Source organism: Fusarium poae, chromosome 3 (assembly GCF_019609905.1).
Source record: "Fusarium poae strain DAOMC 252244 chromosome 3, whole genome shotgun sequence".
In the NCBI taxonomy this organism is placed as follows: domain Eukaryota; kingdom Fungi; phylum Ascomycota; class Sordariomycetes; order Hypocreales; family Nectriaceae; genus Fusarium; species Fusarium poae.
Window position 1 is genome coordinate 4,663,485 of NC_058401.1, and position 15,885 is coordinate 4,679,369.

At 48.6% G+C, this 15,885-nt stretch overlaps 6 protein-coding genes across 6 annotated transcripts; 4 read left to right on the forward strand and 2 right to left on the reverse strand.

The window, feature by feature from the left end:
- Window positions 1-5,120: 5,120 nt before the first annotated feature.
- FPOAC1_008969 (uncharacterized protein) lies at window positions 5,121-7,637 on the forward strand (the record flags this gene model as incomplete). The annotated part of the gene is made up of 6 exons (XM_044853402.1): window positions 5,121-5,159; window positions 5,209-5,777; window positions 5,832-5,909; window positions 5,964-6,446; window positions 6,500-7,212; window positions 7,264-7,637. The coding sequence occupies 6 exons, from the start codon at window positions 5,121-5,123 to the stop codon at window positions 7,635-7,637; spliced, it is 2,256 nt and encodes a 751-aa protein (XP_044706072.1).
- Window positions 7,638-8,410: 773 nt separating this feature from the next.
- Window positions 8,411-8,854, forward strand: FPOAC1_008970 (uncharacterized protein; the record flags this gene model as incomplete). The annotated part of the gene is made up of 2 exons (XM_044853403.1): window positions 8,411-8,706; window positions 8,761-8,854. The coding sequence occupies 2 exons, from the start codon at window positions 8,411-8,413 to the stop codon at window positions 8,852-8,854; spliced, it is 390 nt and encodes a 129-aa protein (XP_044706073.1).
- Window positions 8,855-9,274: 420 nt separating this feature from the next.
- On the reverse strand, window positions 9,275-9,949 carry FPOAC1_008971 (uncharacterized protein; the record flags this gene model as incomplete). Its single annotated transcript, XM_044853404.1, has 2 exons — window positions 9,275-9,529; window positions 9,587-9,949. 2 exons carry the CDS (start codon window positions 9,947-9,949, stop codon window positions 9,275-9,277), a joined length of 618 nt encoding a protein of 205 aa, XP_044706074.1.
- Window positions 9,950-10,360: 411 nt separating this feature from the next.
- On the forward strand, window positions 10,361-10,983 carry FPOAC1_008972 (uncharacterized protein; the record flags this gene model as incomplete). Its single annotated transcript, XM_044853405.1, has 2 exons — window positions 10,361-10,429; window positions 10,483-10,983. The coding sequence occupies 2 exons, from the start codon at window positions 10,361-10,363 to the stop codon at window positions 10,981-10,983; spliced, it is 570 nt and encodes a 189-aa protein (XP_044706075.1).
- Window positions 10,984-11,124: 141 nt separating this feature from the next.
- On the reverse strand, window positions 11,125-11,656 carry FPOAC1_008973 (uncharacterized protein; the record flags this gene model as incomplete). The annotated part of the gene is made up of 3 exons (XM_044853406.1): window positions 11,125-11,238; window positions 11,288-11,358; window positions 11,413-11,656. 3 exons carry the CDS (start codon window positions 11,654-11,656, stop codon window positions 11,125-11,127), a joined length of 429 nt encoding a protein of 142 aa, XP_044706076.1.
- A 430-nt stretch (window positions 11,657-12,086) lies between these two features.
- LEU6 (2-isopropylmalate synthase) lies at window positions 12,087-15,591 on the forward strand (the record flags this gene model as incomplete). The annotated part of the gene is made up of 4 exons (XM_044853407.1): window positions 12,087-12,158; window positions 12,212-12,693; window positions 12,744-14,325; window positions 14,377-15,591. 4 exons carry the CDS (start codon window positions 12,087-12,089, stop codon window positions 15,589-15,591), a joined length of 3,351 nt encoding a protein of 1,116 aa, XP_044706077.1.
- Window positions 15,592-15,885: the final 294 nt, after the last annotated feature.

A 15,885-nucleotide genomic window follows, 5' to 3' on the forward strand; every position in this document is an offset into this window, starting at 1 on the left:
AATTGGGTTTAATCTGTACCTGCAGCGGGATTGCCGCTCCAGACCCTTCATGTGTGACGTTGGCACTAGCACTCGGTAGATACAAAAATAGCAACTATGAGTTTCACATATATTGATCAGCTGGAAGAAAGAGAGCCTCACAATATGAAATTGATACATAAAGATGACCTGAGCCGAGCACAAGTGTAAGTCAGCCCTTATACTGAAGGTACACAAAGTGACTGATACTCCTACTGTTAGTTGAAGAGAAATGTTACCACCACCGATACTTTACTCCCAATACAAACCTACTATTAAAAGTGAGGTATGTTCTTCTGTAAGCCCCATGCGCACAAGTCGCATGTGTCCTTACGCAACTAGTTTGTTGGTGATAGGATGTAACCGCAGTTGTGGCTTCAGAATATCTTGTCCTAATTCGAGTCTGGGAGAGCGCTGCTATTTCTTCCTTTGAGTGAGGAGATGACTTCTCGAGCTACTGGCATCGAGGCCCTGAAAGCCCTCATATTTCGCAATCGATCAATGCTCAAGAAATCGCGAGGTATTGGTGCCGAACAAAGTGTAAAGCAGGTGATATTTTGTTCAATACTTGTGGGAAATTTTGATAGATGACTCTGTATTCCGTAGAGCTAGTTATATTGGACAGTATCCTTAATGTATGAGCATATTAAAAGGAATCAATTGTACCACTCGGGAACACTTCCTGTCAGCTAACCGCGTTGAATGCAAATCTGTTACTGATTTTGAGGATATTGCACCTGTAAAAATCAACAAATAAATGTCAATTTCTTTCAAAATGGGCAGGAGCGTAAGTGTCTCGCCAGCGCGAGTGTATGCCGGTTTACATTATCCAAAAAATATTGTGGCTGTTGACATGATCTCTTGATTATACCGGCTGGGTTAGCAAAGACCGGATATGCATCCATCTGCTATCATCATCTGAGCTACGTCTTCGAAAATCTTCCTCTGTCGAGTTGCTGCAATGTTATAGCATAAGTGTACCTACCAGTGTGTCATACAATCGAAGCACTAGAAGCGACCGGGCAAGTGATGGGCGCATATATCCGTGCCGGTGTGTATGTAGTGCAGACTTGAAATCCAGTTCATAGGCAACGTGCTTGCTTGCATGACAGCGTTTGAATGTCCCGAGAGTCACATCCTGTATGGATAAAGCTACTACCCAGAAGCCGAACTTGTACCATGATGATATGAACCATTCCACAACAATCATACTGAAACATTCCTCTTTGGAATCAATATGTTGTTACACGAACCAAGTCATGTTGTTTCATTCAGGACGCTTCTTAGAAGGAAGTGCCAAAGGCACGGCATGACGAACTTGTAACTCTTGATTTGACCTTCCTTTAACCTCTTGTTGTAGCTGAGTCAAGGTTTTGCTCAAGGTCTGGCACTCGCAATTAATGCGACCTGGGAATTCACCTGGAAGAATCAACCAACGCAATATTGAACAAGAGTTTGACTCAACAGTGTAGAGTCAGATGGAGACTGACACTGTGAGTGATCTATCTGCATGTTTCTGTAGAGTCGTGTATGTCTTGTCAAGGTTCCAAATTTTCTCAGAACCGGTGGCTTCTTTTCTAAATTGAAACTAAGCAAAGAGTGCCGTGAGTTTATATAAAGCCCCCGTTGTTGGCAAGGTGTTCCAAAACCATATCTCCATCTACTGGTTATCGATTCACTTGTGCGTTGTATTTACTGACACCCCTTTCGCCTCGCTAATGCCTTGAGAAACCTTCTACCGACAGTTCATATGGCGGCAATATCTTGTCATTGAAGGCGAGTGAAGTGATCACAGGCTCGCCTGGGGGATCTATCAACTTTTCAACACATGGTCTGCACCGATCGGATCTCAGGGGACTAAGACCATAAACATGATTTTGTGGACCAACACAGACGAATCTGATGGTGGATAGTGGAAGAGATAGGCCTTCCTCACTTGGAGGTATTTTCTGTGCATGACTGTAAATTCGGCAAAGAACTGAGAGAATGTTCTCCGTTGTAAGAAAATCGGTCAATAAACCGTATTGAAGATGCCGTACCCAGGGAACTTGGTCAACGTAGCTTTCATTTTTGTTGGAACTCTGTTATAACTGTACGTCGGGTAGTTGACCTGGACACCATGCTTCCTGACACTATTGCTACTGTTAGACTGGAAAATCGACTGTTGTACTTTGATATGGATCGAGCCACATTGATGTTTGAATGTGTTTGCTCTTGACAACAAACTGGACAACTACGCAGGCAAACCGTACGGGAATTCGACGACACTGGCAGGAAGGTTATATGCAAAAGTCTGACGCTTCATCGGAACTTGTAATCGTAAACATATGACACTCACTTGAAGATTCTTTTTATTATTTGATCGACGAACATGTTCTGCTTGCCAGGTTGCTTGACCTAAGGCTCGGCCATAGACTTGGAGAGAAGGCATCTTCAATCGGCATTATTTCTTGGACTCCGATGACGGGGTATCATCTGACACGATGCTGGACCCTGACAAACAAATCACGCGATTAGAAACAAGCGGACCAATGTGGTTCAAGAATGTTGACGACTTGTTCGCCAAAGGGCCGGTCAACACCAGATCGACATGTCTTCATCTGAACCCTGCTGTCTGGTTTTGCAGAAAGTTTGATAGCAATGGTAGCCGAAATTGAGGATGGCTGTGACTTGAAAATCAGATATAACTGCAGCGGACATTGGAATTTGTCCTGCGCTAACTGCAATTCTGATGGATCAATATTTACGGTTCTATCATCCCAGATTGATACAACAGTTCTTTGCATAATTAAATTCTATATCTCATCGGGGCCCGCAGGACTCGATACCAAGGGATCAGTGACGTAGATAGTATCCACCGCGAGTCAAGCGGGCCCGCCAAAGCTGTTGACGTTAAGACGGCGATAGGCCAAAGACGAATTGACTACGAACCTGAATTTACCCTGGATGACTGACCGTGTGAGTGGAACTGGAAGAAGGTTGGAAATTCCATCTTCCCTCTTTGCGGTAGTGCATCTTGGTGAAGGATAACAAGGTACTTGAGGAGTACATTAAACTCTTTTCTCTTCCCCAGACTCGTCTCCTTAGTTTGTGGAGAGAACATCCTCGTGAACATTGACTTCGTGGGGAAACGAGGATAGATTTGGGGTGACCGCTTTTAATTTTGGGCCTTTTGTTGATCTCGGTCGCCGAATGTGGTTGCTGCGTGAGATGGCCCAAAGACAAGGCTCATGACTGGAACATGGTGTAACAAGGAATACCAAATTATAGCATCCTTTTGGTGAATAGAGATGACGGTAGATTAGTACAAACAACCCGCGTGAACTCCATGTCTTGTCAGGAGGGAATTACTGGAAGCTGCATATTCCCAGATGACAGTCGCCCATTACAACTGAACGGGGAAACCGGACATGTGACTGACCACATTTGCACAGCCTTGAAAGTGATAACGAGTCAGATCCAGGAGTGCCAGGTAGAAGCGCTTCATCTGACTTGTCTCAGCTGAAGATAGATCTTCAAGGTGGCATTGTCGTTGTGTTTTATGTAACCCACAGAAGCATTAATGGATTCTATATGAATTGATCAGCTAAACACATGTGAACCCCCCACCTTTGCGTTCCAACGTCTTGGCGCTGTGGCTCTCTAACGCGTCTGGCACCCCACACTCACGATAGTAACTAAAGTGATTGATGACGGGAAGCTTGCCCCGAGCGCCCATTGTAAAACCGTGGAGACGGCCGTCAGCGTGGAGTCTAGGGGCTTTCTTATCGGGTTGGCGAGACTGGGGGGCATGTGAAATATTTATGAAATGTCCGACGACAAGGCCAAAGACAGATAAATACGCCCGTTAGAATTCAGAATTTGAGACTATATGAAATGGGCGGAATTAGTCTACCCCTGAGAACACGGCGCAAATGCAAACCAAAGAGAGCCAATTGACTGATGATCATGCAAGAGCAAGATTAAGGCAGATTAGGTAGACAGGGCAGATTCGCTAATACGTGAGATAGAGTAATAGATCAGATACCTTAGTACAGTGCCTGAGTGCCTGCCTGCCTGCCTGCTTGTACTCGATTGACTCGACTCTATCCGTACCTGTCCTGCCCTCCTGAAAGCCATCCCCTGAGATTGAAGTGACTTCCCGTACATACTATTTTCCAGAAGCCGTCCCTTCCCCTTCCCCTTGCCTTGCCTCGCCTCGCCTCGCCATGGAGTTTTAGTTGTCAACTTGTCCAGTTCAATTCTGCTGCCCTTCATCTCTTACCAATTTCTCCTTCTTTGTCTTCAACATCCATCAACAATTCACTCTTGTTGCGCTGTTTTCCTCACCCTTAAGTCGATCGTTTTGTCCACGTCGGCTGTCCAGTCCAGTTCATGATCGCTGCCCCTGCCCTGCCGTTGTCTCGCCTGACTATTTATCGGGATTCGTCACTTGTTGCATCTGCTGTCGGTCGGCTTGAGCTCCTGTCTCAATCGTGGTCATCTGCCTACCATCTGCCGCTACAACCCCAGTTCCAGGCCCAGGCCCAGCTCTAACCACGCGCTGCCCTACAGCCTACAACCTTTCCCCAGTCGCGACTCCATCTTAGACACAATTGTCTGACTGGTTTGCTTGAAGATCGCTTGTTAATTTAGCAAAGCGTCTGTCGCATGTGTGTCGTTTCCAGAAATACCTGTCATTACTCCGCGCAATCCGCCCGTACCGCGGCACACGCATTGTATTTGTCGTGTCTTGCTTGGCTCTCGGATCGCAAGTCACTCCAAAGTACCTGATCCCCATTTAACTACACGCTGCTGAGTGACGCACTTTGAGCTACCGCAAACCAGGGGTCCCAACAAGGCCTGCATACAGTGTCTCTCTCAACTGACCAGGAACCCACACGCCCAATCGAACCCGCGCTTCTGTCAGGTATCACTATCTTTTGCTGGGTAGTTTAGTTGTTTTTGCCTATTTACCAGCCAGATTTTATTCACTTTTTGCCGATTAAATCCTGCAATAGACGCCGATAGACCCTGATACCGGTACCGTACGGTCACCCCCCGGTCACCCGACCCCATCTTTCCCATTCCCTCCGTCTTTCGCTGGGCCGTTGGAGGTGCCGATGACCTCGTTGTTTCTCGGCCTTTCCTTTTCTCTTCCTGTACCCTTTACCTTCATTCTCTTTGCAGAAGGGCGCTGCTGCTTAACAGCCCCATTTCCCCAAAATTCCTCCCTCACGATCTTCACGTCTTCCCTCAAACATTCCACTGCGGACCTTACGTCCTGACAACCACCAACACCAAGACCCGGACTCGCAAGCGACGTCATTGCTCGCGTCCCGCAACGACCACGATCGTGAATACGACGACGACGATAGCGACAATACTAACTTCAACCGCCATCACGACGTCGCCAAATCTAAACGTCGCTCGTCTTATTCCGGCTCCGAGTCGTCGTGGACCGACACCGGTGATATCGGCGAGCAGCTCGCTGACGAGCACGACCCTGTTCGTCTGCAGCTTGGTTCCGATATAGAGGACGAGCTCCTGGCAAACGTTCACCGTCGACAACCCAAGCACGGCAATCAAAAGAGAGTTCGAATACAAGACTCAAATTCTCACCACCGTTCTTCTCGGTCCCGATCTGCCCTTATCAATAAGGAGGCTATCGAGGTCCCCAACTTTAACCCCCCAGGCCCTTCCCGTGTTGAACGTATACTCGGTACCATCATGGCAGGACGCACAGGATCCATCCATGGCCTCACTGGCAAGGCCTTGATGTAAGAATTATTAAACCTGATCATCTTGTCCAGTCGCAAGCTAACATGATTAAGCTACTTCACCAGTATCTTTGTATCACTAGGTGTTTTCCTTTTCGGGTACGATCAGGGTGTCATGTCTGGAATCATCACGTAAGTCTCGATAATAGAAATATATTTTCATATAGTTGACTAACCATTCTCTAGTGGTCCATACTTTATGGATTATTTCGGCCACCCCTCAAAAGCCTATGTTGGCACTATGGTGGCAATCTTGGAGATTGGCGCATTCATCACTTCCTTGATGGTTGGTCGCATTGGAGATATTATCGGACGACGACGGACTATTTTTTACGGTTCATGCGTCTTTTTCATCGGAGGTGCACTCCAGGCACTGGCTACGTCCATGCCTATGATGATGGCTGGGCGTTTCATTGCTGGTTTCGGCGTTGGTGCGCTCTCGACTATTGTGCCCGTTTACCAGTCTGAGATCTCGCCTCCTCACAATCGAGGAAAGCTGGCTTGCATTGAGTTCACAGGAAACATCGTCGGCTACGCCACATCTGTCTGGGTTGACTACGGCTGCGGCTTCATCGAGAGCGACTATTCCTGGCGCATTCCTCTCGGACTGCAATGTGTTATGGGCGCCCTCCTCGGCATGGGTAGTCTTGTCATTGTCGAGTCTCCTCGGTATGCCAATTACGTTTCCAATACCACTAGAACCAGTTCGCTAATTTTCGCAGATGGCTTTTGGATAACGATCATGACGAAGAGGGCATGGTTGTCATTGCCAACTTGTACGGCGGCGGCGACATTCACGACCCGAAGGCTCGAGATGAATACCGCGAGATCAAGATGAATGTCCTTCTCCAGCGACAGGAAGGCGAGCGCACATACAAGGAGATGTTCCGTCGATACAAGACTCGTGTTTTCATCGCTATGTCTGCTCAGGCGCTCGCCCAACTCAATGGTATCAACGTTATTTCTTACTACGCGCCTTATGTCTTTGAGTCCGCCGGCTGGGTTGGCCATGATGCCGTCCTCATGACTGGTTTCAACAGTCTCACCTATCTCATGTCGACAATCCCACCATGGTACCTGGTTGATCGCTGGGGACGACGCAAGATTCTTCTTTCTGGCGCCACAGCCATGGCTATCTCATTATCGCTAATCTCTTACTTCCTATTCCTCGATATCAAGTGGACTCCACGATTGGTCGTTTTATTTGTTATGATCTACAACGCTGCTTTTGGCTACTCATGGGGACCTATCCCATGGTTGTACCCGCCTGAGATTCTCCCCCTCAGCATTCGATCCAAGGGTGCTAGTTTGTCGACAGCAACAAACTGGGCTGCCAACTGGCTGGTAGGAGAAATGACACCAATTCTTCAGGAATGGATCAAGTGGCGCATGTACCTTGTTCATGCTTTCTTCTGTGTGGTTAGTGTGGTTGTTGGTAAGTTGCCTTGTCTAACATATGCCGATTGTATCACTGACATCGCCATAGTCTACTTTATTTACCCTGAGACTTGTGGTGTCCGCCTGGAGGATATGGATTCGCTCTTCGGAGATGCCAGTACTGTTGCTGGCACACCCTCGTTACACGGCACTGAAACTGGTTCCTTGATGAGGGGCGGATCTCCTGTCGGATCATCTCGTGGACTTATCGGACCCTCATCTGCCATCCCTGGCCTTTCTCTGGATCCTCCTACTATCGACGATGACAGTAAATCTCAGGTGCAGAGTGGTGGTGATGAACGGGGCGTCGGAGGGTGGCTTTCAAGAGTTGTCGGCCGAAACCGATCCGATAGCGGTAGCAGCGCGCAAGGTCGTTATGCTCCCCTTGGCCAACAGGAAGAAGGTCGTCGTGATGAGCGTTGATGAAGTTCTTGAATTCAATTGATAGACGAATATCTGCATATAGATGGCGCACAAGACGCCGGATGTGTTAACATCTGGATAAGGACGGCGCAATGACGCATTGGAAGGAGGTGGTGTTACTTGAAGGGAAAGAATTGGCCGATCACGTTGAAGTAAGAGAGGCATTTACGACTTGAGGTGATGTCAAGTTTTAGACGAGGATTGTTGCGTTTCTTTTGATATCTATGGACCGATATATTTCTAGACCGGATCCTCATGGAGTTAGACGGCTGACGCCATGGCCTGCATACCACACATAACGAGAGAGCGGTTGAATCATAATAAGGAAACACATATTTGATCGAAATGACTATACTCGTGCGTTTTGTTGGTATGCCTGTATTTGGTTTCTACCATCAAGTCGATGTCAATTTAGCTCGGTACCTTAGTAGGTACAGCCCCCAAGGGTAATAAAGGTGAATTCTGTTACCTAGATGGCAATTGGCTAATCCTAAATGGTTAGATCTGATTGAGTCCGAGTAGCTCTACTAACAAATTGGAGTCTAGCATATACACTGGTAAGTACAAAGTTCAGTGGCAAAATTCACCTTTATTACCCTTGGGGGCTGTACCTTAGGTAGTAGCTACCTTAGTAGTCTAGTAGGTACTAAGGTAGGTACCTACCTAGGTAGGTATTCATTTGTCCAGTGAAAGTGGGCCTACCTGTGCAACTTCTTACCATCACGAATTGCCAATATTCAACCTCTCATGTAACAAGACCAATTTCGATCATAATGGCGAGCACAACTCAAATATCACACGCATACCGTAGCCTGTATCGAAACCTCCTAAAGGCAGTACAAAATTCATCCCCTGCTCGTTATGTGGCACGCGATCAGCTTAGAAGAGCCTTTCGCGAACCCGGTGCCACCTACGATGAGAGGGGTATCAAGCGAACCAACTGGTTCCTGGAGGCTGCAGCCAGGGAGAAGGGAATGGAGCACAGGATCCTGAAAAACTTGCTGCGAGTTCAGAATATGAGATTTCGGAAGAGGGGATACTCATCATATGATCCGCTAAAACATGCAAGGTGAGTTTTAATGGCTTAGTCTTCAAATGAGACGTGCTGATGAGATGGATGAAGTTATGAAATGAGAGTGGCGAACGCTACAGCATACAACCACTATGATATGACGGTCGCTATGCTTAATAAGAGTATGGGAACATTGTTGCGCTGAGTCTGATGAATTCTTGAGGTTGAATGTTGGAAGAACAATCATGACTAGTATTCCATCTGGTCTCACATTGACCAGGAGGATTGAGGAACCTAATGGATGAATCAAACTGGGCGCAGGATATGCAAGCTTTTTTATTATACACGCACCGAGCAAAGCGCGCCACAAGGGTTTATGTCGCATGTTTAGGTAGCTGGTTTGACGGATATCATTTGAATACAATCTGAGATGGGCATTCTCAGTCCCGCAGACAAAGGCCCGTATAATAGTACATATATAATACATTGGAAGCAAACTCATTCCTTAGTAGGCTAACCGAAGCCTTTCAACGCCTTAACAAATATGATGCTGCATTCTTGTCTCCCGTCATTTCCATCTTCATTCATGCTTTATGGGTTTCTTATCGACGTTCAGGAGGAAGCTCTACTCCTCACCCGGAACAGCGATATCGACACCAAGTTCCTCAAGGATGACCTGACTCAAGCTAGAGCCGTCTCTGGTGTAGATCCAGTCGCCCATAGCCGTGCCCTCCTTCTGGTCCTGACCCTCACCGAGAAGGCACCAGTCGTAGCGTTTGGGACCTGAGATGGGGGATGACAACCAAATCTGCTTGTTGGGAGGCTGTTTGTTGATGACGTATGTGCCATTCTCGGGCCAGTCGATGGTGAGGACTCCAGCCTGCGTACAAGATTGTTAGTTAATGCATCATGGACGCAATTATGAAACTATGTGTACCGAGAATTCGACGTCAATATCCTCACGCTGATCCTGAAGCTCTTCAAATCTGTTGACAATATTGTCGAGGTACTCATCGGCAATTTCATGATACTCTTGCTCGGTGATCTCGGCGACAGCAGCAGTTGGCTCAGCTTGCTCAGTTTCTGTCAAAGGCTTGGCTGGGTCCTCGGTGTCAGGCATGATACCCTTCTTGCGGGACACGGTAGTCGAGAAACTGCGCTGAGAAAGATTAGAGCAGACGGCGAGACGTGAAGCATAGGCCATGGTTGCAACACGGAAGCTGGAGCGGCAGACTGGCGTCGACGAGCGGATGGCTTGCGAAGCCATACGGGAAGCTCGAGATGCGATTTGTCGAGACATTTTGAAATTGATCGATGAGATCTAAAGGTGTTGTTTTGGGTAGCGCGAGTCAAGGGCCGATCAAATCGTCCTTGATTTGGTTCAGAAACGTATTTGCTTTTATGGTTTTGGTCAATCGCTCTTATTCAGAGTGCTGATGATTAAAAGTTGCATGCAATGGAGCAAGCTCCCCGCGGTTCTCTATGAGGTACAGCAACAAGCGGCCAATCACGCCGCGATTTGCGGTTAAGAAAGTACGTATCTCAGGGCAGCTTCCGCATCCCGTCATCAGCTCCGCGCCGTCTTCCGCCCAGCAAGCCCCACCATCGACCGCTTCAACCTAAAGGTGCTTTGCAGTACCACGATACCACACCTCATTCACAACCAGCCAGGGTATTCTTTTCAAGGCATGAAGAGCCTTTGTTCTCAATCATGATCAACGCATTTCTGGTCTTCAATGGCCAAGGTCAGCCCCGTCTGACCAAGTTCTACACCCAGCTGGTATGTTTTTCTCTTCCCTCATATTGTCCTAAACTCACCATGCGCCCTGACAGGAAACGAGCATACAACAGCGCCTCATATCCGAAATCTTTACCCTCGTATCGAACCGACCAGCTGGATCCTGCAACTTCCTACCTCTCCCTCCTATGCTTGCCGCTTCCGGCACTTCTCACACTTCCTCAGAGGAGCAGAACGATGTCCCTACCCTCGTAACATACCGCAACTATGCGACTCTTTACTTTATTGTTATTTCCACCTCGACCGAATCGCCTCTCGCACTGATAGACCTCATTCAAGTCTACGTAGAGGCCCTCGACAAGCTTTTTGAGAACGTCTGTGAGCTGGACCTGATATTCAACTTCGAAACTCTGCATTCTACGCTATCGGAGATGATAATAGGAGGTGTCGTAATAGAGACAAATCTGGATCGCATTGTCTCGGGTGTCAAAGCGCAGGGAACAGTTGCAAAGAGACCTGTTAATGAAGGCAGAGGCCCTACTGGTCTGGGAAGTGGACTTGGAATGGGCGCCAACTTTGCTTGGACCGGACGATGATGATCATGACAAAATGAGTGGAATAAAGGTATGCCAGAGTCGGGCACAAGATGTACCCGCTCATAGAGGTATCTGTACATTTATGCCTTCGCGAGAGTAACGCCAAACTCCGAGACTTGAATATTACAAAGATAGAATACACTATTTCGACTCGGGCTCGTCTTTCGGGGGAGCAAAAGGTGGCGCATCCGCTCGTCGTTCATATCGCTTTTCGGGATCAACGGTACCAAAGAGATATTGCGTTTTCCGTCGGATCTTTGATTAGGTTAGCGATGCTCGAGTCAAAGCGACATAAAGTACGAACCTCTTCAGAAGGCTTGTACTTCTGACCCCACCATTCGAACTCGGAGTAGAAGAAGAGCCAGACCAGGGCAGCTAAGAGCTAAGTTAGTCGATGTGTAGAACAACGTCATTGATACTTTTACATACCAACAATCGTCAAGAGCTGAGCAGTCTTGACAAACTTGATCCACCGGGGTGCTCGACTGGCCAGTATAATGCGACGTTTGTATTTCTTTTCGAATCGTAATTGTTGCTGGACGGTGAGCTGCTTGAAGTTGGGAGGCCACACCTTTCGCGCCTTGTAAGGGTTGTTGGCTACGGTCAAAGGAGCCCTCTTGAGAAGGTTGTCCTTTGACGATGAGGCCATACGCCGGACTAGAGTCGATAACATTGTGACTAATAAATTGTCGCTGCTCGGGAGTCGAATGGCTTGGAGATCCGATATCGAGCTTCGTATGATGGCGTCGCAGTTGGAGATTCTCCAATAGAAGCGCCACAATGCCGCCACAGCATAGCCACAGTTTCCACAGTTTCCACGCGGGTAGGAACCTCCTGGGTAGGAGGACAGAATACACAAGCCTGAATTCGGTACAAGTCATGTCGTGTATTTTTTGCACTCTTGACGCACTTGCCCCGCGATTTTCACCCCTCCTTATTGTCAGCACCATTTCAATTCCTCACAAAGGTGTGACTCAAAAATTTCCAGTGAAATTTCGAGGTATGTGTGCCTATTTTCGTCCCAAACTGCCTCTACGATATATAAGAAAATAAACTGACCTGAAGCTATTTCTTTTTTCCACAGGTCTTGTCCATTTGCGAAAATGGCTTCCACCGATGCCGTTCCCAAGGCCATGGAGTCTCTCCACATCTCTAAGACCAAGGAACTCAAAGGTGTAAGTTCGACTCGTTACGATTTTCACGAAATACTCACTCTAACTTCTCATAGACCGAGAAGCGAGATACTCTCATCGCCATTGAGAAGAAATACCAAAAAATATGGGAGGACCAACATGTCTTCGAAGCCGACTCTCCCAGCACTAGCGAGGTGCCCCTCCATTCCGTGTCCGCCGCCGAGCTTCGGGAACAGCAGCCCAAGTTCTTTGGATGCATGGCCTATCCTTATATGAACGGAACTCTGCACGCTGGTCACTCTTTTTCCGTCAGTAAGGTCGAGTTTGCCGCTGGTGTCGCCCGCATGCAGGGCAAGCGCACTCTCTTCCCTATGGGTTTCCACTGCACCGGTATGCCCATCAAGGCCTGTGCCGACAAGCTCGTCAACGAGGTCAAGAAATTCGGCCAAGACTTCGCAGGCTACAAGGAGGAGGAAGAGGAGGTTGTCGAGGAGGCCCCCAAGGCCCAGGCTAAGGAAGATATCACCAAGTTCAAGGCGACCAAGGGAAAGGCTGCGGCCAAGACCGTAAAGATGAAGTGCGTTTCTTTCCATGGATTGTTCGAAATTATGCTGACCGCTTTGATAGGTACCAGTTTCAAATCATGCAAGCAATTGGTATTCCTACCGAGGAGATTCACAAGTTTGCCGACCCTCAGCACTGGCTCCAACACTTTCCTCCCCTGTGCCGGGAAGATCTCACCAACTTTGGATGTCGTATCGACTGGCGCCGATCCTTTGTCACCACCGATGCCAACCCTTATTACGACGCCTTTGTTCGATGGCAGATGAACCGTCTTAAGGAACTGAACAAGATCAAGTTCGGCAAGCGATACACTATCTATTCTATCAAGGACGGCCAGCCCTGCATGGACCACGACCGATCTGATGGAGAAGGTGCCGGCCCTCAGGAGTATACCGCTCTGAAACTCAAGGTTCTCGAGTGGGCTCCCAAGGCCGCTGAGACCCTCAAGGGCAAGCTGCCCGAGCAGGCAAAGGTGTACTGCGTTCCTGCTACGCTGCGTCCCGAGACGATGTATGGTCAAACTTGCTGTTTTGTAGGACCCAAGATTACCTACGGCATCTTCAAGGTCAACGAGACCGACTACTATGTCATGACTGAGCGGGCCGCGAGAAACATGGCTTATCAAGGCATATTTGCTACCGAAGGAGTTATCGAGAAGACGGCTGAGGTTGGTGGCGCTGATCTTGTAGGCACCCTGGTTGATGCTCCCCTGTCCCTTCACAAGGAAGGAGTTCGCATTCTACCCATGGAAACTGTCCTTCCTACCAAGGGCACTGGTGTTGTCACCTCGGTGCCTTCTGACAGTCCCGATGATTACGCAACCGTGACCGATTTGGCCAAGAAGGCCGACTACTACGGCATCACAAAGGAGTGGGCTGAACTCGAGATCTTCCCCATCATTGAAACACCCAGCTATGGTGATCTTTGCGCCCCCTTCCTTGTCAAGAAACTCAAGATTGCTTCTCCCAAGGACACAAAGCAGCTTGAAGAGGCTAAGGAGCTGGCTTACAAGGAGGGTTTCTACCAAGGTATTCTCAAGGTCGGCGAGTTCAAGGGCGAGAAGGTCGAGGTTGCCAAGCCCAAGGTTCGGCAACAAATGATCGATGCCGGCCAGGCCTTTGCCTATTCGGAGCCTGAGCGCAAGGTCACCAGTCGATCTGGCGATGACTGTATTGTCTCTCTGATGGACCAATGGTACCTGGACTACGGTGAGGAGTCGTGGAAGAAGACCACCCTCGACTGGGTCGAGAACGGCTTGAACACCTACACAGCGGAGACCAAGAACCAATTCGAAGGAGTCCTGAACTGGCTGAACCAGTGGGCTTGTGCCCGAAGCTTCGGTCTTGGCTCCAAGTTGCCCTGGGACCCCCAGTTCTTGGTTGAGAGTCTGAGTGATTCAACCATCTACATGGCTTACTACACTATCGCTCACTACCTGCATAACGATATCTTCGGAAAGACCAAGGGCCTGGCAGACATCGGGCCTGAGGCCATGACGGATGAAGTCTGGGACTACGTCTTCTGCCGCGGAGAGCTGACTGATGAGGTCCTCAACAGCAAAATCCCTAAGGAGACTCTCGAGAAAATGCGCCGCGAGTTCGAGTACTTTTATCCCCTCGATGTGCGAGTTTCAGGCAAGGATTTGGTAAGTAATAAATGCTATGCTGTTGGTACGAAAGGTTAACATTGATTTTAGATCCCCAACCATCTGAGCATGCATCTCTACTGCCACACTGCGCTTTTCCCTCGCGAGTACTGGCCCCGAAGTATCCGAGCCAACGGTCATCTGATGCTCAACGGCGAGAAGATGAGCAAGAGTACCGGTAACTTCATGACTCTCCGTGATCTTACACAGAAGTATGGAGCGGATGCTTCTCGTATTGCGCTCGCTGATGCCGGTGATGGTGTCAATGACGCCAACTTCGAGGAAGACGTTGCTGATACCAACATCCTGCGACTGTACACTCTCAAGGAGTGGTGCGAGGAGATGGTCCAGGATCAAGACCAGCTTCGAACTGGCGAGTTCAACTCGTTTCAGGACGCTCTTTTCATCAACGACCTAAATGCTGTTACAAAGGAAGCTGTCGAGCAGTACGTCAACACCAACTACAAGCTGGCCCTCAAGGCTGGTCTCTATGAGTTGACAAGCGCTCGTGACTTTTACCGTGAGGCCTGCGCAGCAGCCAATATTAAGATGCACAAGGATGTTGTTCTCCGATATATTGAGGTGCAGACTCTGTTGCTGGCTGTCTTTGCTCCTCACTGGTCCGAATACATCTGGCTTGAGGTGCTCAAGAAGGAGGGCACTATTCACAACGCTCGATTCCCTGAGGTCCAGGAGGTTGATGCTTCTCTGTCGGCGAAGCGCGACTACGTGCGAAACACTGCTTCAAACATTAACTCGGCTGAGGGTCATCAATTGAAGAAGAAGGCCAAGGGCAAGGAGACATCATTCGACCCCAAGAAGCCCAAGAAGCTCACAATCTTCGTCGCCGACAAGTTCCCCGCATGGCAGGCCAAGTACATTGACCTTCTTAAGGAGATGTGGAACACCGAGACCAAGTCAGTCAACGACAAGGAACTCAACGGCAAGATTGGCAAGATGGGAGAGATGAAGAAGGCTATGCCTTTTGTGCAGAACCTTAAGAGACGACTCCAGGCTGGCGAGCCAGCAAGCGCGGTGCTGGAGCAGAAGCTCGCTTTCGACGAGAAGGAGACTCTCCTGCAAATGGTTCCTGGACTGAAGCGAACTGGAGGTCTGGCTGTTTGTGAAGTGATCTCAGTAGAGCAGGGAACTCAAAGGGGCGTTTCCCTGACGGATAGCGGTAAACAAGTTGAGATCTCAGCACCTGTCGCAGAGCACGCTGTCCCTGGCCAACCAACGTTTCACTTTGAGAACGTCGAGGCTTGAGTGTGGATACTTGTAACGAAAATAAAATATTTCCCTGCTGTTATGTATGATTTGATGTTTAACTAGACAGAGTACGTAGGGATGTACTCAGACCGACCGAGGAGGTTGCGCGTTCCTGCGTGGGATGTGGGTGCATGTGGATTTAAGAGATGTTTGTTTGAGTTAAAAATGGAAAAGCTGCCGATCAGATATACTAGAGAAGGCTTGTTTTTGTTATGCCCTGCCCAGTTTGTGGCTGTCATGGCATGGCATGGACAATGCCCATGGCGTGGAAGTGGACGTGTTCACAGATCT